The 11,539-nt window shown below is 44.5% G+C and overlaps 1 protein-coding gene across 1 annotated transcript; it reads right to left on the reverse strand.

Annotated features, from left to right (window-relative positions):
* Window positions 1-8,889: 8,889 nt before the first annotated feature.
* LOC311238454 (tripartite motif-containing protein 16-like) lies at window positions 8,890-11,539 on the reverse strand. The gene has a single exon (XM_084326521.1). The coding sequence runs from the start codon at window positions 11,511-11,513 to the stop codon at window positions 9,801-9,803; it is 1,713 nt and encodes a 570-aa protein (XP_084182647.1). The 5' UTR covers window positions 11,514-11,539; the 3' UTR covers window positions 8,890-9,800.

The following is an 11,539-nucleotide window of genomic DNA, read 5'->3' on the forward strand; positions in this document are numbered from 1 at the left end:
CGGCGCTGTTAAGTTTTGTTTTCTCAGGAAGAGTAAACTCTTATCGCGTGTCGGGTGGGAGCGGAGGTGCTTCCTGGTTATAGAGTAAACTCTGAACGCGTCACGGGGTGGGAGGTGCTTTCTGGTTGTAGCTGTCCAGGGGAGGAGTCGCTTTAAAGAGGCAGTGTCTAGTTTACTGTGATTCATATATAGATTTTTTTTACATAGTTCAGGACTTTCTCTCGTCATCAACTCTACCTCTAATTTGTTTACTTTGTCAAGGAAAACCCACTAAAACTCATAAGCACAAAGAGAGACATGGAGAAAATGGCATACATACTTGATTGATTGATTGATTGATTTGATTGAAAACTTTATTAACAGATTGCAGAATGGGTACAGTACAGTACAGCTCAATGTTAAGGGGATGCAGACCAGAGAAAGACTTTCGTCTTGTTTACATCAGGGTCCCCCATTTTCAATTAATCGTAACATATATGACATACATGACATACAGATAGACAGTACTGCTACATCTATACATTTATGACATACCAGATTTGCAAATACAGTACTGTTTGTGATACGAAAAGAGTCCAGAAAAAAGTGTATATACATTTGACGTAGAAACTGTACATTGGAGGTGGTTGGGTGGGTGGGGGGGGGGGGTTGGGTAGGAGGGGTGGGTGGGGGACACTGTACAACTGTACAAGCAAAACTGTACATTGGAATATTGACAAGACCATACTTGGTAATTTACTGTACATTGGAGGGGGTTGTGTTAGGACATTTACAGGGGACAGTTTCGAATTGCAGTCTCCCGTAGGTGTTTTTTGAGAGTGTTTTTGAAAGTGGGTAGTGATTCACATTCCTTTACAGCTTTGGGTAGGGCGTTCCACATTGATGTGGCATAATTGCTAAACGTGTTTAGTCCCTTGTTTGAGCCGAATCTGGGTTTAACATGATTTGTGGAGCTCCCTCTGGTGTTGTGATCGTGGTATTCACTGAACTTTGAGAAGTATTTTGACATGTACATGGGTACCTTGGTCGTGTAGTGTATCTTGTAGACCAGGCCCATTGCAAGTTGCTGTACTCTGTTGTCTACTCTAAGCCATCCTAGGTTGTCAAAGTGGGCAGGGGTGAGGTGGGTTCTAGGAGTAAGGTCAAGCAGTAGTCTGACCAGTTTGTTTTGAGATTTTTGTAATTTTGTTTTTAGCGCCTTTGAGGTGCTTTGGTACCATGAGGTGCAAGCATAGTCGTAGTACCCTTGAATGAGTGCTCCTGCCAGAGTCTTCAGGGTATTCTTGTTTACCAGTGAGGAGATCCGGTACAAGAAACGAGTTCGTTGGTTGACTTTTTTTTATTACATTGGATGCCATTTTGTCACAGGAAAGATTTGCCTCTAGGATGGAACCCAGGTAGGTAATATCTTCTTTCCTTGTGACAATATTGTCACCCACTGTAACTGAGAAGCCGTCGGTCTTGCTGAGTTTGTTATTTGAACCGAAGAGAATGGACTCTGTTTTGCCCATGTGTAATGATAGTTTGTTATCAGCGAGCCATATGCAGATTTTGCCTAGTTCTGAGCTGAGGGTTTTTTCAACCTGTAACTTGTTCTTGTCAGAGACCAGCAGGGCTGAGTCGTCCGCAAACAAGAACAAGTTGCAGTCACAAGCTGACGACATGTCATTTGCATAAATTAGGAACAGTAGCGGACCTAGTATGCTTCCTTGTGGAACACCACAGCTTACTGTGAGGGGGGGGATAGGGTACTGTTTACCTCCACCATCTGCTCTCTCCCCTCCAGGTAGGATTGCATCCAGCTCACTGATAGACTATCAAAACCAATTGCTTTTAGCTTGTCAATCAAAATGGTGTGATTGACAGTGTCGAAGGCCTTTTGTAGGTCCAGCATGACCATGCCGCAGTATTTGCCCGCGTCCACCTCTTGTTTGATGTGGTCGTTTAAATAGAGAAGGCATGTGTCAGTGGAGTGGGATGTTCTGAAGCCAGATTGGAATTCGTAGATTCGATTCTTTTCCGCAAGGTATTTTTCGACCTGTTCGTATACAATTTTTTCCATGACTTTCGAGATGGAGGTAAGGATAGAAACAGGGCGGTAGAAGGGCGGTTAGGTGGCCGAGCGGAGATTGCGTTCGTCACCAGCCCCGGAGCTGAGCTGGATTTTCCTGTTCGAATCCAGCTCACAGCTCCGGGGTTGTCACCAGCTTGGCTGGCCGTCTGCACTGATACAATTGGCTGTATCAGAGGGTGGGAGAAGCTGGCGGGGTGGGTCCGGGTCGTTGTAAACAGCGACTCCTACAGTTCGGTCGGGGCGCCTGCTAAGCGCGGATTGGACGTGAGGGGGATAGTGTGGTCCTCCCACACGCTACGCCCTCTCAATGAGAATCCGCGCTGCCAGGTGAAAAGAAGCGGTGATTGGCTGGACGTGTGTCGGAGGAAGCACGTGGTAGCCTCCACTCTCCCAGATGATCTGACTGTGGGGGGTAAGTGCGCAGCGACCAGGAAGGGACTGGGAATTGGCATACGACTAACATTGGGATGGGAGAAAATCGGAGGAAAATGGAGGGGGAAAAAGACCAATAATAAAAAAAAAAAAACAGGGCGGTAGTTGCCTGGGTCTAATTTACTGCCTTTTTGTGCAGGGGTGTTACTCTCGCAATTTTGAAGTCCTTGGGGACGTGTCCCTGTTTTATGGAGAGGTTTATTATGTGTGTGATGACTGAGGTGATGGCGGCTGCTGAGTCTCTGAGGAATTTGGAGGGGATGTTTGCCAACCTAGGATGGCTTAGAGTAGACGACAGAGTACAGCAACTTGCAATGGGCCTGGTCTACAAGATACACTACACGACCAAGGTACCCATGTACATGTCAAAATACTTCCCAAAGGTCAGTGAATACCACGATCACAACACCAGAGGGAGCTCCACAAATCATGTAAAACCCAGATTCGGCTCAAACAAGGGACTAAACACGTTTCGCAATTATGCCACAACAATGTGGAACGCCCTACCCAAAGCTGTAAAGGAATGTGAATCACTACCCACCTTCAAAAACACTCTCAAAGAACACCTACGGGAGACTGCAATTCAAAACTGGCCCCTACAAATGTCCTAACCCAGTGTCCCTGTTTTATGGAGAGGTTTATTATGTGTGTGATGACTGGGGTGATGGCGGCTGCTGAGTCTCTGAGGAATTTGGAGGGGATGTTGTCATGGCCAGTGGCCTTGTTAGGTTGGAGGGCACTCAGTTTTTTGAGTACCTCATCTGTTGTTACCATTTCCAGTTTGAAGTCGTCTTTGTGGACCCCTAGGTTCTTGTAGTATGCTACTATGTGTTGTACCCCATAATGCCCTGAGTGGGAGGGTAGTTTGTTTACCAGTGTTGTGGCTATGTTTGTGAAGAAACTGTTTAAGTAATTGGCTACATCCAGCTTGTCTGTGATGAGCGTGTTGTCCGTCTTTATGTTTATGTTTGAGAATCTGGTTTTAAGTTTTTTACTGCAGCCTAGTTGGTTATTGAGTAATTTCCAAAGTTCACGTTGTTTGTTTTTGTTTTCCTCGGTTTTGTCATTGATGACATTTTTTTTTGCTGTTTTGATCATGGAGTTTACGTCATTTCTTAGTCTGTTTCTTTCCAGTTTGAGTTCAGTCACGTGGGCTTGGAGTTCACTGCTCGTGCTTATGGTAAGCTTTGACTGACTTTTACGAAACTCAGAGCATTTTTTGTCTCTGGTTTTCATAGCGGTCAGTATTTCAGTGTGCATCCACGGCTAAGCACGATTTTTTACCCTGGTGGTTCTTAGGCGGGCCATGTTGTATAGTATCGTTGAAAATTTGGTTTTGAAACCAAGCCATGTTTCTTCAACCAGTGTACCATTGAGCTCATCTGACCAGTCCAGACTCTCCAGTTCAAGGTTAAAGGCCTCAATAAAACACTTTCTCTCTCTCTCTGAATGAATGAATGAATGAAAACTTTATTTAACAGATTGCAGAATGGGTACAATACAGTACGGCTCAATACACACAATTGTTAAGGGGATGCAGACCAGAGAAAGACGTTTGTCTTGTTTACATCAGGGTCCCCCATTTTCAATTCATAGTGACATTTATGACATACACAACATACATGACATTTATGGCATAGGGACATACATGACATACAGGTATTTAGTACTGTTACATTTGTGACATATACGATATACAAATATACAGTACTGTTACCCATAGATCCTGACAGAGTATATACATATGATGGGGAGGGGACTGTACATTAGGAGGGGGTGGGTGGGTGGGAGAGAAATATACATACGGTGGGGAGAGAATATATACATACGGTGGGGAGGAGACTTTACATTAGGAGGGGGTGGGTGGGTGGGTGGGAGAGAAATATACATACAGTGGGGAGAGAATATATACATGCGGTGGGGAGGAGACTGTCTATTAGGAGGGGGTGGGGGTGGGGGGGTTTGGACATTTATGGTGGCCAATTTCGAATGGCAGCCTCCCGTAGGTGCTCTTTAAGAGCGGTTTTGAATGTGGGTAGGGATTCACATTCCTTTACAACTTTGGGTAGGGCGTTCCACATTGATGTGGCATAATTGCGAAACGTGTTTAGTCCCTTCTTTGAGCCGAATCTGGGTTTAACATGATTTGTTGAGCTTCCTCTGGTGTTGTGGTTGTGATGTTTGTAATCTTGTTTTAGCGCCTTTGAGGTGCTTTGGTACCATGAGGTGCAAGCATAGTCATAGTACCCTTGAATGAGTGCTCCTGCCAGAGTCTTCAGGGTATTCTTGTTTACCAGAGAGGAGATCCGGTACAAGAATCTAGTTCGTTGGTTGACTTTTTTTATTACATTGGATGCCATTTTGTCACAGGAAAGATTTGCCTCTAGGATGGAACCCAGGTAGGTAATTTCATCTTTCCTTGTGACAATATTGTCACCCACTGTAACTGAGAAGCCGTCGGTCTTGCTGAGTTTGTTATTTGAACCGAAGAGAATGGACTCTTTCAACCTGCAACTTGTTCTTGTCAGAGACCAGCAGGGCTGAGTCGTCCGCAAACAGGAACAAGTTGCAGCCACAAGCTGACGACATGTAATTTGCATAAATTAGGAACAGTAGCGGTCCTGTTCTCTCCCCTCCAGGTAGGATTGCATCCAGCTCACTGATAAACAAAACCAATTGCTTTTAGCTTGTCAATCAGAATGGAGTGATTGACAGTGTTGAAGACCTTTTGTAGGTCCAGCATGACCATGCCGCAGTATTTTCCCGCGTCCACCTCTTGTTTGATGTGGTCATTCAAATAGAGAAGGCATGTGTCAGTGGAGTGGGATGTTCTGAAGCCAGATTGGAATTCGTAGATTAAAAGATGTTTCCGCCTAAATGTTAATACAGTGAGAGAGTGTATAAGGATGACTAGTCTTGCTCTCTGCTCTGTATGTATCTTTTGTTTTCAAGGCACTTTACTTCCATCATTGTTCTATGTCACATGTATTTGAGTCGCTCCATTATAGAAAGTTAATTGACACTTGAAATAATATTGCTATGGAGGCATAAATGTTTCAACCTCAATCCAACACTTTTATGATAGTGGGATAATGATTATGTGTCTTTATTAGTTTTGATATGTGACATTTATACTTTTGTTCAGACTTTTTAGCTTTGATAAGTCTTTTGAATAAATTAAATGTATAACATCAAATTTGGTGAGGGGCTATTGTTTTGTATTATTATTTTTTTAACATGTACATTTGTTTCGAATAAAATGTACACTTAGATATGTCAACCTCAAATACACCACAAAAAGAGCCAACTGTAGATTTTTTGTACATACACAGAACTTTGTGCACTGCATACACAAAGTAATTGGTGCCCTCTACTGCCCTCTACTGACTACATGACACATTATCCATTGGAGGGGATTTGGGAAAGCAATCCTTCCTATCCTTCTGTGTGGGTTGTACTGGGAAGCTCCTAGTGGTCAACAGTGTCAGTCTGTGGTTGTACTGGGCAGCTCCTAGTGGTCAACAGTGTCAGACTGTGGTTGTACTGGGCAGCTCCATAGTGGTCAACAGTGTCAGACTGTGGTTGTACTGGGCAGCTCCATAGTGGTCAACAGTGTCAGACTGTGGTTGTACTGGGCAGCTCCTAGTGGTCAACGGTGTCAGACTGTGGTTGTACTGGGCAGCTCCTAGTGGTCAACAGTGTCAGACTGTGGTTGTACTGGGCAGCTCCTAGTGGTCAACAGTGTCAGACTGTGGTTGTACTGGGCAGCTCCTAGTGGTCAACAGTGTCAGACTGTGGTTGTACTGGGCAGCTCCTAGTGGTCAAGTGTCAGACTGTGGTTGTACTGGGCAGCTCCTAGTGGTCAACAGTGTCAGACTGTGGTTGTACTGGGCAGCTCCTAGTGGTCAACTGTCAGACTGTGGTTGTACTGGGAAGCTCCTAGTGGTCAACAGTGTCAGTCTGTGGTTGTACTGGGCAGCTCCTAGTGGTCAACAGTGTCAGACTGTGGTTGTACTGGGCAGCTCCATAGTGGTCAACAGTGTCAGACTGTGGTTGTACTGGGCAGCTCCATAGTGGTCAACAGTGTCAGACTGTGGTTGTACTGGGCAGCTCCTAGTGGTCAACGGTGTCAGACTGTGGTTGTACTGGGCAGCTCCTAGTGGTCAACAGTGTCAGACTGTGGTTGTACTGGGCAGCTCCTAGTGGTCAACAGTGTCAGACTGTGGTTGTACTGGGCAGCTCCTAGTGGTCAACAGTGTCAGACTGTGGTTGTACTGGGCAGCTCCTAGTGGTCAAGTGTCAGACTGTGGTTGTACTGGGCAGCTCCTAGTGGTCAACAGTGTCAGACTGTGGTTGTACTGGGCAGCTCCTAGTGGTCAACTGTCAGACTGTGGTTGTACTGGGAAGCTCCTAGTGGTCAACAGTGTCAGTCTGTGGTTGTACTGGGCAGCTCCTAGTGGTCAACAGTGTCAGACTGTGGTTGTACTGGGCAGCTCCTAGTGGTCAACAGTGTCAGACTGTGGTTGTACTGGGCAGCTCCTAGTGGTCAACAGTGTCAGACTGTGGTTGTACTGGGCAGCTCCTAGTGGTCAACAGTGTCAGACTGTGGTTGTACTGGGCAGCTCCTAGTGGTCAACAGTGTCAGACTGTGTTTGTACTGGGCAGCCCCTAATATTATTGATATTGTAGAGTATACTTTACTTATGTTTCTATGTTCATTCACTCACTCAGAGAACCAAGTAAACATCCATGTTTACTTGGTTTTATTGTATTTTCATTCTAATAATCTTAGCTTGTTTGGATCTAACCTGTGCATCTACTGTGCTTCATTGTCTTTGCTGTTGCTGCTTTGATGCCTGAACTCCCTTACGGGGAATAATAAAAGTTCAAGTTCAAGTTCAAGTTCTTTAATAGTTGTCATACAGAAGTACAGAATACTTTCATACAAAATGCTTCTTACTGTTACGCTCCAGAGACTGTGCTAGACAAGATAGTATCAAATAACATAATAACATAATATAGCATGAATTTAGAAGAAGAAAATGAGGTCACAGTGTTCGGTATAGACATATGTACAATGTTCTGAGTTACCATATAATATACAATACACAATACTATGCAGTGTACTAATGTACAGTACTATCTAGTGCAAAGCAGAAATGGGATGAGGTACAATTTTAGGTACAATTTACAGTAAGGTGTACGAGTTGTAGTGCAATCCTTCATCCATAAATATAAAGTGTGGGGAGTGGGTGCTACAGTGTGTTTGTTTAAAGTGGGTGTGTGCTATAAAGTGTGTGGAGTGGGTGCTACAGTGTGTTTGTTTAAAGTGAGTGTGTGCGTGTGGATGTGTGTGCTATGTGTGTTTGGTGGTTGTTGTTGTGTAGTGTTCATTCATTGTTCGTTTAGCAGCCTGATGGCCTGGGGATAGAAGCTACTAGGTTCTATAAGCTAAAAGGTTTATCTTATCTTATCAAACTTATAGTCAAGAACAAAAACAAAAAATAACTGATTTTAATAGCAATATATAAAGGTCATAATACAAAAGATGTTTGCATATATGCCCATATTGTGAAATTTCATTCTGATGGGATGAAAGGATATTCTCCCCTATTCACCTGCAGTTTCGACTCCTGCCATCAGGGAGGAGGTACTTTCCCTAGGAGCGCCACATCAAACTTTTATTTGTTTTACCTTTATTTACCAGGGTAGGTTCTCTGAGCACGAATGCTCTTCTTCAGTAAAGCCCTGCTTTACTGACACAGTTCCATTCACACCTGGGAGCTGCCCAGTACAACCACAGTCTGACACCGTTGGCCACTGAGCAACTCCGCTGGAGCAGTTGGGGGTTAAGTGCCTTGCTCAAGGGCACTTCAGCCTGTTGGTATTGAGGGTATGCGAGAGAGTTATTCATTCACTTCCCCAATCCCCAGCCCAGATGTTTCCTGCCGGTCCGGTGGATCGAAACCGGCGACCTTCCGGTCACAAACCCGCTTCTCTATCCTTTAGGCCACCGCTGCCAAAACTATTGCCCTCAGCTCTTGGGTTCTTAAACAATTGTAATGGTAACAATGGTAACATTTTAGAAAGCATTTGCAGCTGATTGGAGATGATCTAGAATTAAACCAGAATTGGTTTGGAAGTTGGAACTCTAACTCGTTTCACTATTGAATTTCAATGGTAATGTTATATTTAGACTGAATTTCTCGTGTAGCACATGTAATGGAAATAGTGAGTTGAAGTAAATTCCTTTGCGTTGTGTTCAAAGTTCTATATTGAGGTTCAGTCGGTGAAACGGCAAGTTTCAAGCAAATATCCACACGGGTCCTTCTGGGTTTAGATGTCCACGTTTATTTAGTAAGAATAAAAGACAAAATGCACAATATTCAATGAATGGTCATTCTTCCTAAGCCAGCTCCTAGCTACAGTGTAAAAAAGAAAACTGTAAAAAGAAGAAAATGGTAAATGTCTGGCGGCAACGGTTGCCAAATACTTACTGTCAAATTACAGTAAAATCAAATACATTTACAGATTACAACCTTTATTTAATGGTTAATATTTTGATAAAAGATAAATGTACTGTATTTTTATGACATTTACACTTAAAGTAGAAAAACAAAAGTAATCTTTATTAAAATAAGTGAATTTCCCGTAATGTAAAAAATAAATTACAGTGTAGGTCTGTCTCCCAGAAAGTCTGCCACCAGAAGAACAACTCTCTCTCGCTCCTTGAGCTCTTTTGATAACGCAGATGGGTCTGTTCTTAAACTAAATAGTTGCATTTACGACTGACCCATGCCCCACACATCCTGGCTATGGGTTCAAGAGAAGGCCTTGAAAATAGAGTGTCCCGTATGAAGTGTCCCGGCTGCCCAGAGGTGAGGGAAAAGGTTATAGGCTGAATCAACCTCCCCATGGAGGTCCGGCCACCACATTGTTACCAACCCCCCCTTGGAACAGAGAGAGAAGAGACAGATCCAAATCCCACAGTAATTCAAAATGACCAAAGGTGATCAAATACAAATAAAATGGTTGCATATTGTTGTCCAACCTACCCGCAGTATCAGAATACAGATTTTTACTTCCCCACATGCAAAGGGACAGAGGTATTGAAGTGTGAATAATTATGAATGAATTATGCAAATATCCAATCAAACGTTACCCCGGTAGGCTAGAAACTAGAACCAAAGCAAAACATAGTGTCATGTGTGTGTGTGTCCCTCAGAACAACGATAGTGACTGAGTGAATGTAACTCCTAATTACCTCATCTTTCACAACTCAGCATCTCCAAGATCAATTTAAATCCAAAACCCTGGGTAGAGGAGCTGTGCATGTCACTGATCTCTCACAAAACTCAGCCTCCCCGTAGCTATATCGATACCAAAGTCCAGGATAGAGAGGCTGAGTAAATGTGGTGTTGACTCTGTGCAGGAGGGTCATGGTGTCAGAGACGCTGTAGAAGCACAGAGTCCCTGCCCTGTGATCCAGGTACACTCCTATTCTGGAGGACCGGGGGCCCGGTACTGTTATGCGCTTGTTATTGTGGCTGAAGAAATAATTATTTGGATAGCACACTAAAGCCCAGGATTTGGAATTGCATCCAAATCCACAGTTCTCCAAAGTGCCTGTTCTACTAATGTCTTTGTAGGAGGCTGCTACATAAACCGCTCCACTCCACTCCACCTCCCAGTAACAGCGTCCAGTCAGACCTTCTCTACCCAGAACCTGAGCCCTTTCAATAAATCTTTCTGGGTGATTAGGATATAACTGCTCTTGCTGCATCCGTGTTGCTTTTCTGTTCCCCTCAGACAAAGACAGATGTCTGTGTGTTGTGTTTGGGTCCAGTGTGATCGGAGAGTAATATTGTAAGAAGTCAGCTCTGGTCTTGGGCTCTGGTGGCAGTAAAACATTAACTGCATTCACTGTTGTTGAGATTCTGGGCCACTGCTCTTTCAGAACGTCCTCTAGTTGGTCTCTCAGCTCAGACACAACCTCAGTCACATCTGCAAAGTACAGGAGAGGAAGGACACTGATGCTGGGTAAGTCTGTAGACTCACTGGGACTGGAGAGGGAGGGGTAACTCTGTAGAAAGTGGATGTGGTCCTCTGTGTGTGAGAGCTGCTCCAGCTCAGTGTCTCTCCTCCTCAGGTCCGCTATCTCCTGCTCCAGTCTCTTCTGCACTTCTTCAGCCTGAGTCACTGTGGTCCTCTGTTGGGCTCTGATGACCTTCTTCAGCTCAGAGCGCCTCGTCTCCAAGGAGCGTATCAGCTCAGTGAAGATTCTCTCATTGTCCTCCACTGCTTTATCAGCAGAGTGATTGAGAGAATCAACAGCCTGTTGGGCCTCTTTGAGTCGCTTCTCTCTCTCCTGAACTCTCTGGTGGATTTTCTGCTGACTCGTGCTGAGCTCTTTCTGTCTCTCCGTCCTTTCTGCTGCAGCTGAGACTGTATCATGGCCTTTGTGTTCATCCATGGAACACAAATAACAGATGCACTGCTGATCAGTACGACAGAAAATCTTCATAGCTTCATCATGACGAGAGCATATGTTCTCCTGAAGCCGTGTGGAGGCTTTGACCAGCTTGTGTTTCTTTAATGGAGCTACAGTATAATGAGGCTGGAGGTGAGTTTCACAGAAAGAGGTCAGACATACCAGGCAGGACTTGAGGGCTTTCTGCTTTCTCCCAGTGCAGAAATCACAGACCACATCTCCAGGTCCAGCACAACAGTGATCAGGAGGAGCAGCTTGGAGTCCTGTCTTCCTTAGTTGTTCTATCACTTCAGCCAGCATGTTGTTTTTCTTCAGAACAGGCCTCGGGGTAATAGTCTCCCTGCACTGGGGACATGTGTAGATCCCCTTCTGATCATCTCGATCCCAGCAGTCTTTGATACAGCCCATACAGTAGCTGTGTGCACAGGGAATAGTTACCGGATCCTTCAGTAGATCCAGACAGATAGAACAGCAGAACTGGTCGTCCCGGTGCAGATCAACTCCTTGCTGCGCCATTTTAACAACGGCGCTGTTAAGTTTTG

The sequence above is a fragment of the Notolepis coatsorum genome (assembly GCF_963971535.1).
Source record: "Notolepis coatsorum genome assembly, chromosome: 12".
In the NCBI taxonomy this organism is placed as follows: domain Eukaryota; kingdom Metazoa; phylum Chordata; class Actinopteri; order Aulopiformes; family Paralepididae; genus Notolepis; species Notolepis coatsorum.